General features: G+C 36.8%; 1 protein-coding gene across 2 annotated transcripts in view; it reads left to right on the top strand.

Annotated features, from left to right (window-relative positions):
* si:dkey-100n23.5 (uncharacterized) overlaps positions 1-22,380 on the top strand; it is a 667,944-nt gene that overhangs the window by 134,387 nt on the left and 511,177 nt on the right. For both annotated transcript variants that reach the window (XM_051926134.1, XM_051926133.1), the window contains one exon: positions 3,617-3,704. In XM_051926134.1, coding sequence (XP_051782094.1) covers positions 3,617-3,704 — 88 coding nt within the window. The remainder of the gene's footprint in view (positions 1-3,616; positions 3,705-22,380) is intronic.

Here is a 22,380-nt window from a genome sequence, read left to right as displayed (position 1 = left end):
GTATATATATATGTATATATGTATATGTATATATATATGTTTACATAACCTCTTTAACACACTACTTCTCCGCTGCGAAGCGCGGGTATTTTGCTAGTGTCCAATATAAGGCAAACAACATTACACAGTTAACACATCATACTAACAGTTGGTGGGAATTTTTTGCTGCCTTTGGACCTGGAAAATTTGTCATTCATAAAGTGAAAGTTTGATCATCCATCTTTAAGCTTAAAGTTTGGTGTAGTTGACTCATGCAGTAAGACAATGATCCAAAACACAAAAGGAAGTCAATATTAGATAGATATTATTAGATAGAAATTCACATACTCCAGCTATTTCAGCTAAAGGCTGAAAAGTTTTAAAGTTTAGACTGATAAAGATCGTAACTAACCAAAACAGAGATGCTGTAGTAGAACCAGAAACAAATAGTTTATACTCTAAACCAGGGCTGGACTGGGAAGCTTATTCAGGCTGGGAATCCCAAGTCTAACCCAGGCCACACAATATACATCAGTTTTTTTGTACAGGCACAGACTCAAAAAACCAACAAACACCATTTTGTCTTGGAATTTTTTATGAATGAGGAGACAGTAGATTCAGCTTTTACACATACATTTTCTACTTAAATATTAGCCTCAGGACAACCTCTGATAAAGTGTGGAACAATACTTCATAAATGTAAACACTTCATAAATAAATAAACCATGTAGGTCTATAATATTTATATCTAAGCAAATGTGCAAAAAAAGCGCTGAACTACAAAAAGTAGTTGTCAGTGGAATTCACAGTGCATAGATTATATTGAATACTCTTCCACAAAGTTTGAAGTGTTGGTCAAAAATGACCACTTTGAATTTCTTCAATAGACAAAAGACTCAAAAAATGTCTCAGTGCCACAGAACTCTGTCAAGCATTTTTAAAAAAATGCACTTAGTAAACAAAAAACTATGAAACATTTTGTGTAGCCTACTCAGGCACTCTGTCATCATAGCGCTAAGGTTTAACTGTCAGAGCGTGGGAGACGCACTTTAAAAATATTAAAATAAAGTAAAAACAAGACGTTCATTAACAAATTATTAATGAAATCAAGAACAACAGGTACATTTAAAGACACAAATCATTCCACTCACATACATGTTTCATTAATAAAAAAATAAAACATTTAGTGTAGCTATTTAGTCACTCTGAGGGAAAAAGGAAAAAAAAAACGATAAAAATGAGACCATACGCTACACTTCATTAAAATTTGAAAGAAAAAAAAATACACAGTAGCAAATACCAAAACCCATACAACACCTAAATATAATTCAAAGTATATTATAAACTTTTAAACAATCTTCATATGTAACTTTAATCACAAAAGCAACAGACGTATGCACCTCTCATCGTAGCACTCCAACCAAAAACCAGAAAAGAAGCCCTACAACGTTAAACCGAGAGGATTTGTTCCCACTACAGAGCAATAATGCCAGTTTGTTTTCCAGTATAATAACATATAATTTCACCATTATTTTATTTTACTGGTTGCTGTGAATGCCAGGCGAGGCAGCAGGCCACCGGGAAAGCTCCCGCTGATTGTAAACGTCAGTCCAGCTCTGCTCTAGACCCAACCCAACCCAACCTAAAGCTATTCTGCCTAAAAGTGCATTATAATTACTCCAAGGTGACATGAAAGACCAACATTGAATTATTGGAAGTATTTAGTGGCAATCATGACCACTAAATGTACTGCAACCAGTTATTAAGTATAAGGAAACAATTACTTTTTTACATATTGACACTGGTATTGCATATCATTATTCATTCAATAAATGAGTGACATAAATCAAATATGTTATTTGTTAACTTTGGTGCCATTTATTTAATGTAACAGTTTGGTTAAATATATAAAGCATTAATTGCTAGATATTTTAGAAAAAATGGGGAGGGGTAAATTGTTTTTAACAACACTGTATCTAAATACTCTCAACCTGTACTCAGTAAAGGCACTATACAAAAATATGTAGAAATTTTGGTATCATTTAACACCTAAGGCACATGGTATCTCCCCTTTTTTTCTCTTTAAGATAACTCTCCTAAATGTTTAGATTTGCATAACTTTACTGAAATGCCCCAGTGTAACTGTTATATGCTTAAGAGACAAAGCTAAAACATGGATGGGCAATCCACAAATAGAATATGACTATATATACAGTTCTGCATCAATTATGTAGTCAATACTTATTTTAACACAACCACCTGATTTCATCTTCTGACTTAGATGTCAATCTTTATCCAGTTGTACCTGCAAATTATCTGGAGCCTTTGTGGTTTACGGTAATAAAGAGTGCCTTTGTGTAAAAGACAAAGAAAAGAGTAACTTTTCTTGAGGTGATAAAACAAATGTTAATGACTACAGATGACCTAAAATAGCTGTATTCTGCCTCAAGAATAGGTATTTAGAACACCTGTAAAATTCTAGGATATTGTTGTTGTTATTTTGCTGAATATAATGTTAGGTTTCCTTGCCTGTTAGACATAAAGTAACAGCTGTGAAACACTTACTACACTTAATAACTTGCCTGTTTTACTTAATATTATAATTTAGAATGATTGTTTTTGCTGTTGTTTTTCTACCTAAGTAGCTGATCTAGTGTAATTGCATATTCTTGTAGCTAATATGATATTTCAGCTTTCACAGACTTTCACAGAAACTAGGGTTTTACTTCAGTTAAACATTTTTTTAACTTATGCCATTAAAAGTAAAAGATAGACATATTTTTGATGAATTAATAAACATTCCAGTCTCAGATCCATTATAACAAGAGTCTGCAACCCTGGCCTGAAGCAACAAAAGTTTAAGTTAACATTTAATATATGGGTTATTTGAGCTACTTCAGTGTTGCATATAGTATTTTCTTTTTCTTTTTTGCTTTGCGCCCTCCAGTACCATAACCTATCGTCGATGGGGGAGGAGTAAAAGCGTTAGATTCATCAAAAATTTAAATCTCTGGTTTTTGACAGATCTCAACGTTTTATGGTCCCCTGATACTGAAAACATCAATATCTCGATGATGGGTGTCTGTCTGTGTGTTGCAGTTTCTTGAGGATGTTCTAGAGCTAAAATGGCTGGATGGGAAAATACCAAACTCTTAAGCCTGTTATGAGATGACAATGTACTGATTAGTTTTTGAGCCAAATCATGCAAAATATTGAGGCAGTGTAGAGGAACCCGCAAATACCATAATTCTGAATTAATTCTGAATTCTTCTTGTCAATTGCTATCATAATGAGCTATTTGATGATCAGCAAATTCAGCATCAGAGTGATAAATAATTACAGAAATGTTATAGTTTGGGTAACTTGGTTTCTTGGGCACAAATCCTACTGATGCTCATGTCTTAATTTTTAGGTTTTATTGTACAGTAATAGGTAGTGTGTTACAGAATTTTTTGCTTTTTCTATTATCAGTTAAATTATCAATTATTCAATTGATGTGAAATGTTGCTAATCATGAAAGCATAGTTTGAAAGCATTTTGTAGTAAACAAGTTTCTGCTTCTAAACAAAGTGGAAATTCTTTGAGGACATCTAGGGATCTGGTTGTAAATGTACCATTTTATCTTTCTTCCTTGTAGATTGGAGTGCCTTGGCTTGGGTTTGTCTTATTACCCTAAATCTCTACCTTAACTTGGTGAAAGAAAAGAGAACAGAGAGGCTGGAAATGTAAGTATCCGATATATCAATTTAATTTAGAAGTACAGGCACCCAAAATAATTTAGCATGCATTTTATTTTACAAAAAGTTGTTTAACTGTGATTAGCACTGTAGGAAAACGTGGGTGAAAATAGGAATTGATCAGTGTCAATCAATAATTTGTTATCAGTTTAGCCTTTGACAAGCCCAATAATTAATTAAACAGTTTGATAAGGCTCTACATGTTTTTTCCTTACCTTTCCCTTTAGGTGGTGTTTCTAGCTGTTAGATTTATCAAGGTAACTAAAGCACACTAAATTTATGAAACAGATCAATACAGCTTATTAATAATGTGATAAATGCATATATAAGGAGATAAAACAAACAAGATGCAAGATGGACAAGACAGAGACACATACTGTATAATATAGTAGTGTCTGGCTGCCTTTTGTTCATTTAGATTTTTTTTTTATTTTACTAGCTTTTTAGAATAGTGTTTCCCTTTGGAATTTTAAATTTATGTCACAGTCTGTTTTCCTTTGCTCTAATACACAGCTGTGGGTAAGAAAAAACTAACTCTCTATGTTCCAATTTAAGGCATTTGTCCCCAAAATGTTTGCTAGCTATTTATATTTCTAATATGTATAGGATTAGAAGTTTTATGATTTCAGGCCTATACAGTGATTTCTGATGCTTTGTGATGTTACTTGTCATTGCCCTGGGTTTCAGTGAAGAACGTTTTTGAGGTGGAGTACTTTTTTTCTTGGTCAAAAGTTATTTTGTCTGTGGTGTGGTTTTATCTTCCTGTGCTTTTAGGGTCTCCAACACTTCAAATTAAAACTGGGGTTGTTGTAGTGTCTTTTGTGTCTGTACTCTGGTTGTCAAAAAAACAAAGAATGACAACCTCCTGTCTAGGTCTCCTTTAATACTCTTGTCAGCTGGAAGGCAAGGAGTTATGACGAAGGCAGAAGTGACATCATTAATCCCCTTCAGGAGTGGGTTCTACTGAACTGAGAGCAGAAATGAAAGTGTGATTACAGTGCAGCACCTTTTCTTTACTTGTGTAACCCTGAGTTTCCAAGAAAAGCAAACAAAGATTAAGAAAAATCTCTGAAATGCAACCATGAAGAAACAGTACAGAACAGAGTACAGTATTCAAAAACAGAGTGCAAGAAACCTGTTCAAGAAAGTTTTAGGTGTAAAGTTCTTTCCAAAGAAGAAAATAATGAAGGATGAGGGTGGAATTAAAGCCATTCAATGTGAAATAAGAAAAAATGAATTATTTTTCCAGGCTAATATCAGATATTCCTAAATGCTTAATATTTTTGTTTTTTGAAAGTAATGTCAGCCTGAAGGCTGTCGTCATTTCAGGATCAATTAATGTCAAGTCATGGAAAAATGTTTTTAAAATACAAGAGAAATACATTGACACAGTGGATATTCATATCAATTGCTAATAAACAAGGAGATATATCAGAACTCAATGGAATATCTTATAAATTGTCAATTCGTTAGCAAAACTTCACATAAATCAACCTAATGGAGACCATGGACTGATAACTAAGTAAGCTGTAGAATTAGGGAATACAACCTGGGGTCTAGGTAGTTTATAACATTCTTTTGATTTTGTTCGTACACTGCTTGAGTGTTAAAATTAACATCAAATAATTTTGTGATTGTCCCTGTTATAACATTTTTGACTGTAAAGTAAAACAAGCTTCCTTTCTGGCAGAAGGGGGCCTTGAATTAATAATATTATGTAAATGCCATTAAATTGTGGCTAAGATGAAATTGACTAGATTTTTTATATTTATTTAACAGAACACTATGATAATGGTGTACTGGTGATAGCCTCCTTAAGTTGCATTGCTGTTTAATCATAAGTTTCAAACTTCAAGAATGTCTCATATCAGTTATTAGCTGTTCAGGTGGTTTTAACCAGACAACAGTTTTGGAAATACTTATTGCACTTCTCTCGAGTCATATCTTCTTCTGTAAAGAAGTACTAAGATACAGAAGGTAAATTAAAAAAACAAAACAAATAAAAACCCCACAGTACTGCATGCCTTAATGGGAGAAAGGCTCAGTATAACTGACTAGTACTAGCACTTTTAGGCATCCCTAATAAGGAAAACCCTCCCTGAAAATTACTTTGAATTATCCCTAAAAAGATCAATAATGCCTTTTTAAATTTTAAACTTTGAAGTTAAAGTATGAAGAGGAGGGAAATTTTACAAGCCTGAATACAGAGATATTTTAATTAAAATCAAAGAAAATGAATGGAATTCAGTTATTCAAAAATATATTCTAGTCCAATATGTCCTAAACACTCCATAATTCAACTGAAAAACTTTCATCAATCACATCAACAATATCTCATTTAAAATTCGCAGTAAGGAGACCCGGGTTCGCTTCCCGGGTCCGCCCTGTACGGAGTTTGCATGTTCTCCCCGTGTCTGCGTGGGTTTCCTCCAGGTGCTCCGGTTTCCTCCCACAGTCCGAAGACATGCAGGTTAGGTGGATTGGCGATTCTAAATTGTCCCTAGTGGGATTGGCTCCAGCAGACCCCCGTGACCCTGTGGTTAGGATTCAGCAGGTTGGAAAATGGATGGATGGATAAAATGTAACCAGGGCAAGACTGAACTTGTGAGCAGTGTCATCAGGCATCTACATCACTAGGTCATATGTTTTGGGAATAACCCTCAACTGAAAATTTTGGGCAAAAATTCTGTATATCTCTCAGACAGCTTTGAACCTAAAATCACTTCAAATGTCTTAGCAGCAATATTTGAATATTTTGTAGTATTTGATGCCCTAAAAAATGTAGTATGATAAATCACTTATGTTATTCTATGCAACACCACTTGCATGAAGACTAATATATTGCTCAACTGGTTGAATATTAATCCACCTTCTTTAACTCATTGGGAAAGCAGTGTTATCTCAAATTAGAAAATATCAAATTCTCTCGATAAGGATCTGTTTAAATATTCTACAGAACTTGGCAAGAACTCACTAATATAATTTTAATGTACGTAAACATACTGGGCTTGTGCTTAAATTTTTGTTACTCCATTGGCTTTGTTTTATACTAAACAAAGAAAAAATATAGACAAGGTGACTGCTTTTATGCATTGTGTCCCATCTAATAATTGGAATATAACAAAATGTTCCCATTTTAATAGACTGATTATTTAATAAATGTGCACAAAACACAAAGGGTGTAGCTTTCTCGTTTAATTTAAGTTTAACAACATGCATGGTACTCAGGGTTTATTATTGTAAAATCGAAACCTGACATAAAGTACATATTATTTACTTTTTCCACTTAGCCCAAATTTGAGTATGCCCTCACCAGCTGCTATAAGTTTTTGTTTTGCCAATCCTGAGCACATCTCTACTTTCTCCTCTATTGCTTTTGCTAAAACAGCATTACTGTATATTATCATGTTTTCTTTTGTCTCAGCAGTCCCTTTGTCCAGCTGCAGCATGCTTCTGCTGCTTTCTGCCAAATTGTTAAAAGGTTAAACTCGGCGTTCAAACCTGGGACTTCAAAAACCTCACCTACTCTTAGCATGTGTGCTAATGAATTTACATCTGACACTTTCCTCATTCTACTTGCCACACTGACTTGCAGTATATCAAGTTATAACCATATTCAAATTTGTTTTATTTCTTTCTATCATTTCCTCATTTTTTCTGCAGGTTGTAACATAAAGTCATGTCCATTATATCAATGAAGTCTAGAATCCTCTCGCCCTCAGCATTTCTCAGGCTAAGGCTGAAGCCTCCTTGTCACCATAAGCTTTATTCCGCATGTCATCTAGCCATATAGTGAGACTATGGTCATCAGTTATTTAACAACAATAATTCTGAAAGCTTCTACGCATATACTCATCTTCAGCACACCTGGTGCTTCTTCAAAACACCTGGTGTGAATGGCAAGCTTTTATCAATCTTGGACTGGAAACAGTAGAAACAATTTGCAACTCCCAATGTCTTTTTTTTTTTTTATCCGGAAAGACACCAGCCTTAACTTTCACCTTACAGAATTCCTTTTTCAAATGTGTACATGCTGCCACTATCACCAAAGTGGTCCATCCTTTTAATGTAATTTCCTTCATGAACATCTGCTGTCCTTTTCTAAAACTCCGTACTTGGCCGGAGAAAAGGTGAACTGTGAGGAGGTGGTGAAAGAATGAAATATGAATTTACCCTCAGTAAACCCCAGTAATGATTACATTTAGTTGTAATTATGTTCTTCCTTTTTTAATATCCACTTTTTCATAAACTTTGGCTCCTTACTAAATCTCATGTAATTTGGTAAGATTGTGTTTTGTTACTCTAAAAAACGACACATTTTCACTCCCATCTAGTTATTTTGGATGGCAGTGAATCTACCTTATTTAAGACAGATTTATATTCACACATATTGCACAATAATTAATTAATTTCTAGCACTGGGTATAGAGTAAGATTTCATTTTAAAATATATTTACAATATTTGATATATGATACAATTAAGAGAATTAAATACTTTTTTTTGAATTAATACCTTAATTAATTTAAGACATTGTGTGCAGCTGAGGTCCCTTTTAATATTGCACCAGTTTATTCTGCTTTTGGTTTTCACAAGTGTTAAAGTTTGTTTTCTTTTCCTAATATAATTATTTTAAGCTTTTCAGTCGTCAATTTGCTTAATCCTAAAATAAGAACAATGTAAATATCCTTTATCTTTAATTGTATATTGAATCAAAAACCTTTGGACCATACTGAGTACTGAGAAAAGCACTATATAAATGTAATGAATTATTTTTACTGTAAAGGGAGTATTTTCATCAAGAAAAAAATAACTTTCAAAATATGTGTACTTTTTTTTGCAAGTGAATTCATTTGTGGCCCAATTTTTACTGAAGCAAGTGCTCAAATCGATGGTGGATAATGCAATGTCATCAAGTAGGTGCTGCAAATCTGGCTGAGCCTTTTCTTTGCTCTGATGAATCATTAAATAAGCAGGTACTGTAATACATGAGATAATAGGTTGGTTTCTTCTGACCCCTCTCCTCCTTTGAATATTATTAACTTTGTGAAGGGAAGAGAATTGTATGGCAAGTAATCTTGGCCAAGCAGTTTAAGCCTATTAGCTTAATTTGGAATGTATTTTAAAATTAGAAAGTAGGCACACTGTCTTTGAGGCTGCTAGAGGAAATAATCTACTTTTTCTCTCATTCATTCATGACATAGTTCTATAAGTGTGGGCAGATAGTATTCTTTTTTATTCATACCTGTTACCTTATTTAAATACTACAACAAGAAATGACAAAATACCTGATTTTTTTATTCAGTTAATGGGAAGCTCTTCAATGAAATGTGTTGTTTAAATTATTTCGATATAATTTTACAAAAAAATGTACATTTGTTGATTAGTAGCAATATTAAAATGAGTGAATTTTTGTGCAAGGCTTGCAAATCTTGAAAATTTTCCAAAGTATGCTATTGGGTTATTTCAGTGTTTTAACAAATGTCTTTAACAGTTGCAGTAGGAACAAACTAATACTGACAAGTACATATTTTAAATCATAATCATAGAAGCTACCTTAATCAGTAAATATTTGTCACACAGAGTCAACAAATTGGAGGAGAATGAAGTTGTTATTAGTTCCCAAAGGTTTAGTAGTGTTGTTGTTAATGCAACTTTTGTATAGTTTTCTTCCCTATTGATTGCCTATATATTTTCTGAAGTGTTGTTTCTATAGTCTTGAATGTTATATAGCTTGAGGTTTAGGGAGAATAACCTAATAGGAAGAGCTATTAGTTCAAGAGTTTTTAGGAAGAAATGTGAGTTATTGTGGGTGGCTTTAATTGCAGTTAATTCACAAACATGTATAACTCATCAACTGTCTTGTCAGCAAGGTATGATATTGCAAAAGTATGATATTGCAAAATTACTCATACCCACTTATAGTAACAGAACTGTTTCTTGAAAGTGCTGTGTGTCTTTTCTCACTTTAAAATGTGTGTCCAGTTAAGTGGTAGTCTTAATATTTCTTTGTATATCTAAATATGGATGTATACATTACAATTTCATGACACAGGGTCTGTGAGGTGTTTCATTTTTGAACCATATACATCTGTGGACTTCAGCACAACAGCCACTGATAGACATTCTACCAGGTTTGTCTGATTACGTTTTAAGCTGGGGCACCTGGTAAAACATTCCTAGTTTGTCTTCAGCAGGTTTTCTTTTCTTCAACTAAGGTATCTATGGAGTGTGCATTTTGTTACCATGGAGCACAGGACAAGAGTTTATGACCTGTTCTGGAATGACTTTGGGCAACTTCTAGTCAGAGCACTGGTTGTAATGTGTTAGTCCTTGATACACTCACTCTGTGCCTGGATACAAATTTGTTAACTGAATACTATTTTTTTTTTTTGTGAAATTTTCATGTGTCATTTTTGTGATTGTCTACACCAGGGAATATATTTTATTTCATACTGTTCAGAGGAAAATGTGTTTAATGACTCTAAAAATATATATGGTAACACAAAATTGACCTGTTGTAAGTGAGCAAAGCCAAGTGTGTGTGATGACAGTATATGTTGGACTGCTTTCTACCTGACCTTAGATCCTCTCTACTCTCAGCACCTGAACATACATGTCTGCCTCATGTTTTATTTATTTATTTTGAATGTACAATGGTGGAGCTCTTTATTAATAGTATTATTGTTTTGTATCGCAGAGAGCAAGAGCTTACCTTGGTGTCAATGTGTGCAGTGTACCAGTAGCTCTGATTTTCATGAAATTGTATTTGTTTCACTACAGTGGTATTATTAGGGCATAAAGCAAATATGGAAGCAGTGCTCTCCTGTTTTAGCAGTATGTTGTAATAAAAACTAAAGTTACTTGCCAATCATGGCACATAATGTTTCAGTGTCTCATTGTGTTTACTACAGAATGATTAGAATAAAGTAACATGTATAACACAGCGTTAAATACCTATTCACATAAAAAAAACAATTAGGGCTAAACTAACTTTTGAGCAATCTCCAGATGTGACTATATTGTCAAGTATCCACTCAGGTGTGACTGACACTTCATTCCCTCAGTACTTGTTTCATTATGTGTTTGTACCAACTTTTTCTGTCCACAAGAATTTGCTGCTGCCTCTTGTTTTGTGATACTACCTATTAATGCTTCCTCCTCCACATTCGAGCTAAATTGTTTAATTTTCTACTGCTTATACTTCATACACTTCTTACCTCTTGCCTTTTAACACTGGGCTTTCCTTGTTAATTACAACGAGACACAAAGATATATCAAAGAGATTTTGTATTGTTGACCTGAAACCAAGTTACATATGGAATTGTGAGATTTTCGTATTGTTACACCTTTATATTCTATTATCTGAAATTTTAATTTATTTTAAGGTTCATAGCAAAACAAAATTATTAAAATCTTACATTCTTGGAATATATTCTCTTCCCCACACCTCCATGCACACTAACCACATGCAGCAGTACCATTTTCTTGATTGGTATCAGTCTAGCTTCAGAGGTGGTTTCACTGCACAGTGAGCCTCCAAAGCTTTACTGCCTTACGGAACAATTTTCTATTTGTAGTATAAGGCGAGAGAGCAGTTAATGCTACAATCTCTCTACAGACAGTGAAAATGGTTGCAATCACTAGTTGATGAACAGACATAATATCAACCATGTGCAATGACTTTCATCCTTGTGTCTTTGCACATTTTCAGGTACAATATGATTTTCATCCAACAACTGTGCAAAATTCTACAATGCTGAATGATATGGAATATTTATGGTTCATTGTAATTTTGGGAAAAATACCCAGCACTCCCCAGTAATGTAGTACAGCAGAAACAGAAGATTTTGTGAACAATCAGAGTAGGTTAGCTCATGATATAGATTACTTGTTAACTTTTATCACGAGTTTGAGAATACCCCAGTGGTTTTCAGTAGAGAAAATAGTTTTAATTACAACTTGAGCACAGTTGAAAGACGAAGTAATTCCTCTAAATGATAGGGATTTTTTTTTTGTTTTTGTCACAGAGTCTGCCTCTTGCTTTCTGGCACATGGAGCCAAAGTTTGCTGTTGCTCCATAACATTCTAAAAATGAATCATAGTTCTTTGTAAAGGTGTTCAGACCCTTTACCCAGACCAATTGTTTTTTTTTTTGTTTTTTTTTTACTACCTGGATGGTGTGTCTGATATTCATTATAAGGCTACCATTCTGCATATGCAATTATTTTATTTAATGTGATTTGACATGCATAAATACTTCTACATCTATGGATTAGTCTCAGTTATTTTCAGCGTTCAGTGATTTTATTTAGGTGTCTGCGCATCAAATTGCCTGGATTTATATTGAAATTATATTTTCTTTTTTTCATTCAGTGACTTAAAATCTTACCTTCCTGTTCATTTAATCTGTAGCTATGTTTGGCCAGTGAAGTTTGAGCACCTGTTATAAACTAACAAGTTTATAGATGTATATGTTGTCACAACTTCCCAGGAATATATTTAAACATACAAAGGCTCAACATCCTCGGTTATAGGTCATTTATCAAGAATGCCTTACTTTACGTACTGTTCCCTACTATTGGGTGGAGCTCTCAGCTTTAATAAACCTTGCTTCAGGTGCTCTTAATATATACCTTATTACTTCAATCACTCTAGATATGAAGACAAAGTATGAAAAGTTAAAAGCAACGTGGTTTTTATTACATGAATAACAATACCAAATATGACAAGGAATAATAGAAATAAGACTGATAGTAAAGCCTGGATATTTTTTTGTAAAAAGCTTACAGAAAATAAAAGATATCAAAGATGAATATCTCAGGGTGGTATTGATTTAACAATCGAAATTCAGGAAATGCTTTAGCTGACGATCAGATGAAATGGTCACACGTTGCTGGTGCCCTCTCCTGACATTGCTGTGTCGTCTCCTCTTGACGTCACTCTCACCTTCTTCTGATGTTGCTGCTCTGTCCTCTTCTGAAGTCGCTCTCAGACGAGGCTTATTTGCAACACGTGATTGTTAGATACACCTGATTGGCTGGCTGTCAATATGATAGATGAGTTTTAGTACGTCCGTTTCCCAAACAATAAAGTTTTTGATGTTTTCTTGTCCCAAGCTGTAAACTGGTTTGGCAGTTTCTAGCCTCACTGCATCTCCTTCTGTTCACAGGTTGTAAAGTAAACGGATACAGCTTGAAACATGTCTTCCTTTCCTAAGCTGTAAACCAAATTAGTCCTGGGTGCAAGAGATGTTACTGTGCTTTGATTACTAGTACAATTCAGGAAAACAGGATGCTTTGATGTTAAAACTGCTCCTGCAAGTGTCCTGTATTTAAATTCATCTGGTTTGGCTTGAGCAAAATACAGTGGAAATATAGATACAATTTTGCAGATTTTGCACACCAGAACAGTACTCTTCCATCTTTCCACATTTAAAAAAAATGTCGAACTCATTCAGGTTAAACTTCACCATGTAGAAATGTAATATGAAATGGAATAAAACTCTTGGTCAACTTACTCATAACGTCACACAAAGACACAAGGCAATGTGGATTCCAGTCTCCTGACTCTTTTTGTGTCATGTAAAGTTTATATTCTCCTTCAACAGTGGTGAAAAGTTGTGTGCCGCACTTTTGCAGCAGTTTCAGAAGCAAATATATATATATATATGTATATATATATATATATATATATATATATATATATATATATATATATATATATAATTTTAAATTTGAAAGATGGATATGCAGTTCAAAAACTAGAGTAAATAAGTGTCCCATACTTAAGGCAAGAAGTATAGACCTACAATACGAACTCTTGCTAAGCAAAGAAAATAACATTTTTCACACAGTGATCTTTAAATCCAAAGCATAGCAAAGCAAAGTGCAAAGCACTGAGAAACACAGCTGTAGGGTGAGATTTTGTTTGTGTACATTTATTTGTATTGTTGCAACTCCACAGTACAACATTTGGAGGAAGAAAGTATTGGCCAGGTGAACAAGGATTGTTGTTCTTATTTATTAACACCAATACAACAACAAAGGAGATAACGTACTATACATAATCCACACCCAATGTTGTGGCCTTGAGGGCTGCTGTTCTGGCCCCAGGACACACCTGCCTGCCTGCTTGTACTTACTGACAGCTTCCCCTGGTTTTCCTATCAATGTCACAGTTTTCTGCAGACTTTCACTAGTCCAAAAGTACTAGGGTGTTGTACCATGTTAGCCATTATGAATGTAGAGAAAAGCCAAGATTACATCTTGCCTGAAGAAGGGGCCTGAGTTGCCTCGAAAGCTTGCATATTGTAATCTTTTTAGTTAGCCAATAAAAGGTGTCATTTTGCTTGGCTTTTCTCTACTAGTCGAAAAGAAAAGAGATTACTCCCCCAAGCAGTCCTCTTTTTCATTTGCATATGCAGTCCAACTAGAAGTCCTCATAGCATCAAGCAGCAACACCAGTCACAGTGCCTTTTTATTATTATTATTATTATTATTATTATTACATGGAGCATTACAATATATTCATGCAAGCAATCAGTTTTTCCAGCAGGAATATGATACCATATTATTTCTTTGAGCAATATTTTAACATTTGAGCAATATTTTAACATTTGTCTTGGTGTTATTCAATTTTACTTCTACATTTAAGGAACAAATGATACATTTTGTATTCAGGTGTACCAATATGGAAAGTCTGACTGACTCTTTGAGGAGCTGAAGAAGCTGTGGAAAAAAACTGTGTTTTATAATTATATAATAATGAGTTCTAATTTGTTTCCATTAAGAATGTTTTAGTTGAGTTTCTGTTTTCAACAGTTTGTCTCTGTCCAGACAATAGACATAGTTCAATGAATTATAAATTAAGATTAGATCTTTTTTCTTTCCATGTACTGTCCCAGAAATCTCTTGTCTTCTGGCCTATTTGGAACTTTTAATTTAGTGTATGGAAAGGATATAAAGATCAAGTGACCCTGGTCATTTGTACAGAAGTACTTCTATGTAAATTATAACTAAGTGGTACACTGTATATTTCACACTTTTGGAAAGACATTAGGTGAATAGATTTAATAAAGCTACATCTTTTCTGTTTACAGATCAAAATCAACAAATAGTATTATACTGAGCTTGGAAAGACAGGAGTGTAAATCTTTTTAATAAGCTCGTATCAATTTTGCTAACCTCCCAAGGATTGCTAACCCCTCTTTAGTTTATTTAGTTAAGAATTTACAGTGCTAATGTAAACAGGAAAAAGATATCTACAGGTGTGTGTAAAGAGCTTCAGGGCTAAATCATATCACACTTTTATAATTAAGTGTGAAAAAATACTAATATCAAAATGATTGTTGTGCCTGGAATAAAATATTGTATATGTTTGGTTTCCTGGTAGTATTTTACCTTGTGACCATGCCTTTGATAAGGGAGTTAAGAAGAAGGATAGATGGTAGTATTTTAACTGTTATTTAACTGCTAAATTATATTATTTTCTGTGAAGTATTTTAAACTGAATTAACCACTGTCTTTACTCTTCAAAGTCCCTATGTCCTTAGCCAAGAAATTACAAAAATACTCTCTCCTACCTTACCCCAATTGTATCCCAGTGACATGTTCATGATAAACTTATTGTCTTCAGAAATGTCACTGTTGACATTTCTGGTACTTTAGAACTCTTTAGTTTAAATCCTATTTGGAATTTCAGTTCAAATAAATATATTTTCTTTTAGTCTGCTTCTTAGAGCATTGATAAATAGTTCCTAAAGTGGTGATTTATTTATTATAAGAATAAATAATTGAACAAAGAGGAAAATATCTTTATCATATTCTGCATTATAAACTTCATTTAATTTTCATCTTACCTCATTCACAATTTCACATCTGCTTAAAGAATTTATGGCCACAAGTGGCCAAGAATATTCCAGCAACACAATATAATACTTGAAACAGCTCTGCACAGGGGCACTGTCCACTACATGGCTCATTCATGAACAAACCCAAACGGTTTTCAATTTACAGTAGCCAATTAAAATACAGTAACCTACTCCAATCAGGTGTTTTTTAGGGCGGGTACCACTGATTTCATGTTACTGGATTAGCCAGCTCTAATTTCCTTTTTCTTTATCATTTTAGTCCTTATTGGCAATATAGCTTTTTTGCTGTTAAAACATGCATTTAAAAAATGTATACATTTTTGCATTGTGTACCAGCTAGACAGTCTTAATTCTTGAGATATTGTAAATATGGATTACCATTTCAATCATGCAGTACTTATTTCTTACCAAAACGTATACTGTGTGACACACACAAAAAAATAACGCAGTATAAACCTTTAAAAAAGCCACTTTTCTTGCTGTTTGTGTAATTGCACACCACATCTTCACCGATTCCATTTTCTCAGTTTATTACTGCACTTTCTTTAATTTAAAGGTTAATGTACTAATCTTTTCCCTTTAATTATACCTTTTTAGTAATACCAGATGGAATAACAGTGTGCAATGAAAAAACTATTGTTTTATTGCAAAGACAAACAATAATTTTACCCAAATGAAAGAATTCTAACCCAACCTTCCTATAATTAAAATATAAAAAAAATATTATATTTTTTTTCTGCAAGGAGCAGTTTAAGATTTTTTTGTCATTTGTCAAAAATTCATTAATAGCATTTTAAAATAAGCATGCCAGCTTCTGCCACATTTGTTTGCTTGTTTGTTAAAGATTAGGAACCAATTATTAATGGGCTATTTCGTCGTATTACTCTGTAAACTGGGTGGCGGATGTCAGGTGTTCACTTTGATGAAATTGATATGATGGGGGGGGGGGAGGGTTAAACAAATGAATAAATAAATTTCATATATATATATATATACATATATAAATTAAATATTTTGTATTGGCACAAAAAAAAAAATATTGATAATTTCATGTGGGATAATAAAAATAAAATATAGTGTGTATGTTTTTTCTTTTTATATAAATAAAAAAAATCATGTTACATAAAATTCTATTCAGTTTTAACTAAAATAATTAAGGCATTTCAGAAAGCTCTTTATACTAATGGCACTGCATGTCATAAAATTACATGGAGGTTTAACTATATTATGGACAAGTTTTAATTTATTTTTCAGGATCTTGTAAAATATACATAAAGTAAGTTAGTTTACATAAATTATGAATTAAGGTATTAAGTGCAGTACCTTACAGATGTTCAATATGTAATGAAAAATGCACTTATATCAGTTGTCACACACGTGTGTTTAGGAGACAGCTAAAGGGCTTAAATACATGTGATTCCATGCCAGACAAGGGGGGTGGCGAAGTGCACTAATTTTCCCTCTCGATCTTTTGCAGACCATTATAGGGAAATCCCGCCCGGCTCTGGGGCAACCAATGACTTTACTTCCGGTTCCGGTATTGATGACATCACTTCCGCTACTGGCCTTTAAAGCTGCCATCTTATCTCCTGAGAGTCAGTTCTGTTTTAGACTCAGTTGAATGAACATGTCTTTATTATTTAATCAGTTTTGCAGCCGGGAACAATTATACGGGTGGCTGCCCCAAACCTTCTCGATGTCTTATGGTCGTTTTTCTGACAGTGGCGTAGTCGGCAGGATGGAGAAAACCCTGAAGAGAATGGGACCGGACCTGAATCATGTCCAGGTGGGAGAGTGCCTTGGTCGAACTTTCGGGTGGGGATTGCGTCTCGGATTTCGGAAAGAACCGGTGCAGATTCCGCTCCCTTTGTCTATATCCGGGTCACCTAAATTAAATAGGGAGAGTGTCGATGGGACACACAGATGTGAGCTGGTCTCTATGGGGGAAACGATGGGGACTTATTATACTCTCTCGGAGGAGAGAGCTGTCCTTCCCACTGGGGCTAAGGTCCCAGAGGAAAGTGGACATTCCTCAGACCAGCAGGTGAGGAAAGTGCAAAACTGGAGGTTTGACCCTGAGCGGTCTACACGAGAACAGCTTGACGTTCTCTGGGAAAAGGTGGCAGGTTGGTTAAGGCCCGCTGAATGCACCACCTTCCAATTAGTGAAGAAAGTGGCCTGTTTCTTATTCATAAATAGCCTGCCAGAGCATTTCATGGTCCTTAAGTGGACGCTGTAGAGATTACGTCCCTCTTAAGCTGCCCTCTTGGCACAAACCAGAGTTTGCACCGGAGTACCCGATTCCGCGGGCATGACCTTCGCTCGGAGGCGAGGCGGAATGTAAATGGAGAGAGAGGGATGGATTGTGTGCACTTTCAAACCCCTTGTTAATGGCTCATAAGGGAGAGGTCATTGTAAATGGTTACAAGGTGGAAGCTCTATTTGATTCCGGCAGCAACATTTCTATTGTTGACCGCCGATATGTACTACCGCGACACTGGTTAAAAACAAAGACCAGACTTACCTATGTACACGGAGATGTCCGCTCATATAACTCCGCCCGATGTTTCATCTGCCACGGAGGATCACTCAAAAGAATCACTGTAGCGGTCCTTCCAACTCCACCGTGCACTGTGATTCTCGGGTGGGACTGGTCTGACATTAAAAGCGGTGAAGTACTGATCTCTCCTTATTCGAAATTGGGCCTAGTAACAGACGGGAATCCACTGTCTCAGGTTGTCTCCACACCGTGTACACAGCCGGTGGAGAGAGGTATGGGAAACCATAAGGAGGATGGGGAACTTCCTGGACCATCGCGGACTAATACGTGATCTGTCCGCGTCTCGCCAGAGCAGGAGGACTCTCTGCCCCTTGAGGTCAGACCAGACCCTCTCTCAGATCTGAGTTTTCAATTTAGACAAACACCGGCATCATTTAAAAGAGAACAATGGAATGACGATTCCCTTAAGTTTGCTAAGAATGTAGTAGTTCTAGTCAACGGCCAATGCACCATTCAGCCCATTCCACAAGGACCCCACTTTGTGATAGAAAATGATTTATTGTATCGGGTCAGTGAGCATGAGGGGGTGGGGGGGGGGGTGCGGAAGCTGTTGCTAATCCCACAAACTTTCCAGCGGCAAGTTTGTGAGTTAGCGCATGCCCACTTTTCAGGCCACTTGGGCACTGAAAAGAGCGTATTAAGCTCCGTTTCTGCGGCAAATTCCTAGGAGGGACCATGCTCCTCTCGTTCCCCTTCCCTTAATTGATGTCCCATTTGAAAGGATAGGGGTCGACATAGTGGGACCCCTGGAACCCTCGACCCGAGGACATAAATATATATTAGTCCTCGTAGATTATGCGACCCGATATCCAGAAGCTGTTCCGTTGCGCTCAGCTAATTCTAAAGCTATCACATGGGAACTAATGGGAGTCTTTGCGCGAGTTGGGGTCCCTAAAGAAGTCCTTATGGACCAAGGGACGCCGTTTACCTCGGAGATGTTCAGGGAAATGGCCAAGTTACTTAAAATAAAGCACTTGAAAACCGCGGTGTATCATCCTCAAACCGATGGTTTAGTAGAGGGTTTTAATCAGACTCTCAAACAGATGCTTCACAAGGTGGTCAGCGGGGATGGGAGGAATTGGGATCAACTCCTCCCCCTCGTACTCTTTGCCTACAGGGAAGTCCCGCAAGCCTCAACAGGGTTCTCACCCTTTGAATTATTATATGGACGACAACCCCGGGGCATATTGGACATTTTAAAAGAAGGTTGGGAAGGAGAGGCTCTTCCCTCGACTAATATTTCGGAATATATCGTGCAATTACGCGATAGATTTGAGAAAATTCAGCCCATATTAAAAAGTCACATGAAAGAGGCGCAAGCAGCACAGGCCCACTATTATGACCGTGGCACGACACTTTGGGAGTTCCAACCGGGGGATCGAGTCATGGTATTGGTTCCCATCTCCCACTCTAAACTACTTGCCCACTGGCAAGGGCCATACGAAGTTAAAGAGAGAAAGGGACTCGTCGACTATTTGGTGAAACAACCCAATCGTCAACCTCCAGCCAGCCCCGCTCCTTCTTTGCTCAGAGTAACACACTTAAGTTCGGGTCTAATTTGAATAACCGACAGAGGCGAGAGCTAGAAGCAGTTATCTCATCCGTCCCGGAGGTGGTGGACAAAAACCCCGGAAGGACCTCTCTGGTTGTCCATGATATTGTGACTGAGCTCGGGGTCATAGTCCGAGAACGGCCCTATTGACTTCCCGAGGCAAAGAAGGCTGAAGTGGAACTGGAAATCAAGCGCATGCTGGACCTAGGAGTTATAGAAGAGAGTCATAGTCCCTGGTCCAGCCCAATTGTCTTGGTTCCTAAGCCCGACGGGAGTTGGAGATTTGCAATGACTTCCATCGGCTTAATCAGGTATCACAATTTGATGCTTATCCAATGCCTCGAGTGGACGACCTCCTTGAAAGGCTTGGACAGGAAGAATGTCTGACCACACTTGACATGACCAAAGGGTAGTGGCAGGTTCCTTTAACGGACTCCGCAAAGGGTAAAACCACGTTTAGCAGCCCTAGTGGGCACTGGCAGTATCGTGTCCTTCCATTCAGGTTACATGGGGCTTCTGCAACTTTCCAGCGTCTGGTGGACAAAGTGCTCCGCCCCCATAACACGTATAGTGCTGCCTACCTGAATGACGTTGTTATCTATTCCAGCACCTGGAAGGAACACCTACAGCACGTTGGAGCAGTATTACGGATGCTGGGTGAAGCCGGTCTTCGAATCAATCCAAAGAAACGTTTCTTTGGATTGGAAGAAGCCAAATATTTGGGCTACCTGGTGGGTCATGGTACGGTGAAGCCGCAGTGCTCTAAAATAGAAGCCATTTTGACATGGCCCCGTCCGCGAACCAAGCGGCAGGTCCAGGCATTTCTCGGATTGGCAGGGTACTACCGCCGGTTTGTACCACGCTTTTCGGAGAGAGCCGTGCCCTTGACTAATTTAACAAAGAAGAGGGCTCCTAACACTGTGGTATGGACTGATATGACTGAGGCAGCCTTCAGTGACTTAAAAAGGGCCCTGACGTCGGCACCCGTTTTAAAGGCGCCTGACTTTTCACTGCCTTTTATCCTCCAGACGGATGCTTTGGACACAGGCCTAGGGGCAGTACTGAGCCAAAGTGTCGATGGTGCTGAACACCCCATCATGTTCCTGAGCCGGAAACTGCTGGATCGGAAGACCAGATATGCGGCAGTGGAGAGAGAGGCTCTTGCGATTAAGTGGGTGATTACACAGTTGAGGTACTACCTCTTGGGTCGGGAGTTTACACTTGTCACGGACCATGCACCTTTACAGTGGATGGCCCTGCATAAGGAGTCTAACCCGCGAGTCACGAGATGGTTCCTTGATCTGCAACCTTATAAGTTCTCGCTCATTCATCGGAAGGGTTCTCCACACACCAACGCCGATGCTCTCTCCCACGTTCATGACCTCTCAGTGCAGAACACCTGACCCGACGGGTCTGGGCTAAGGGGGGGGCCCTGTCACACACGTGTGTTTAGGAGACAGCTAAAGGGCTTAAATACATGTGATTCCATGCCAGACCAGGGGGTGGCGAAGTACACTAATTTCCCCTCACGATCTTTTGCAGACCATTCTAGGGAAATCCCGCCCGGCTCTGGGGCAGCCAGTGACATCACTTCCGGTTCTGGTATTGATGACATCATGTCCGCTACTGGCCTTTAAAGCTGCCATCTTGTCTCCTGAGAGTCAGTTCTGTTTTGGACTCAGTTGAATGAACATGTCTTTATTATTTAATCAGTTTTGCAGCCGGGAACAATTATACGGGTGGCTGCCCCAAACCTTCTCGATGTCTTGTGGTCGTTTTTCTGACACAGTTTAAAAAGTCTTTGAAACACCAGCTGTTTGTGCTAAGCAGATAAACATGATTGAGGATTTCTTGTATTATAGTAAGAACGAAATTTATTAATACTGTGACAGCAAAGTAACTAGTCTTGCCAGCAAATGTTTTCTCAGTTCAGTTCAGTTTAGTTTAATATTGTAAAGCACTGTGACAGATTCAGGTAAAATGCAGTTACAGTTACTAATTGCATAATTCATACACACAACGATAAAGATCTGCAACTCAACATAAAAAACAAGTAAGTGGTTATTGATGTTCAGCACACCAAAATGCCCCTACAGTTGTGCAAAAAATAAGTACACCCTCATGACATGTTTTTCTTTTTTAATAATTGTGGACATATCAAGACTTGATCTTCATTTAATCAGTATCTAAGTAAATGTGATGTAATGTAACAATCATACATTTTTCACTACCTCAAATACCTTAAATTAGAATTAAGTGCAAATAAGGAGAACATCTTTAAAGATGATCTTAGAGAAACCAGTATTATTTAAACCATCCATCCATCCATCCATCCATTATCCAACCCGCTGAATCCGAACACAGGGTCACGGGGGTCTGCTGGAGCCAATCCCAGCCAACACAGGGCACAAGGCAGGAACCAATCCCGGGCAGGGTGCCAACCCACCACAGATTATTTAAACCTCAGACATTTATTTTGTTTTGCTCTTTGTTGTTGAAGTGTGTTTCACTATCTGCTACAAGTCCTTTGGGGTCCACATCAATGACATACTGGACAGGTCTTGTAACACAGAGGATCCATATAAGAAAGGGCAGAGCAGACTCTTTTTTTCTAGTATTCTACATTACTTTAATGTCATAATGACATCCTTTACATGTTCTATAGCTGCATAAAAGTCAACA

Source organism: Erpetoichthys calabaricus, chromosome 4 (assembly GCF_900747795.2).
Source record: "Erpetoichthys calabaricus chromosome 4, fErpCal1.3, whole genome shotgun sequence".
NCBI lineage: Eukaryota > Metazoa > Chordata > Cladistia > Polypteriformes > Polypteridae > Erpetoichthys > Erpetoichthys calabaricus.
The sequence above is the reverse complement of the archived record's forward strand: the minus strand, read 5'-3'. Positions and strand labels throughout refer to the sequence as shown.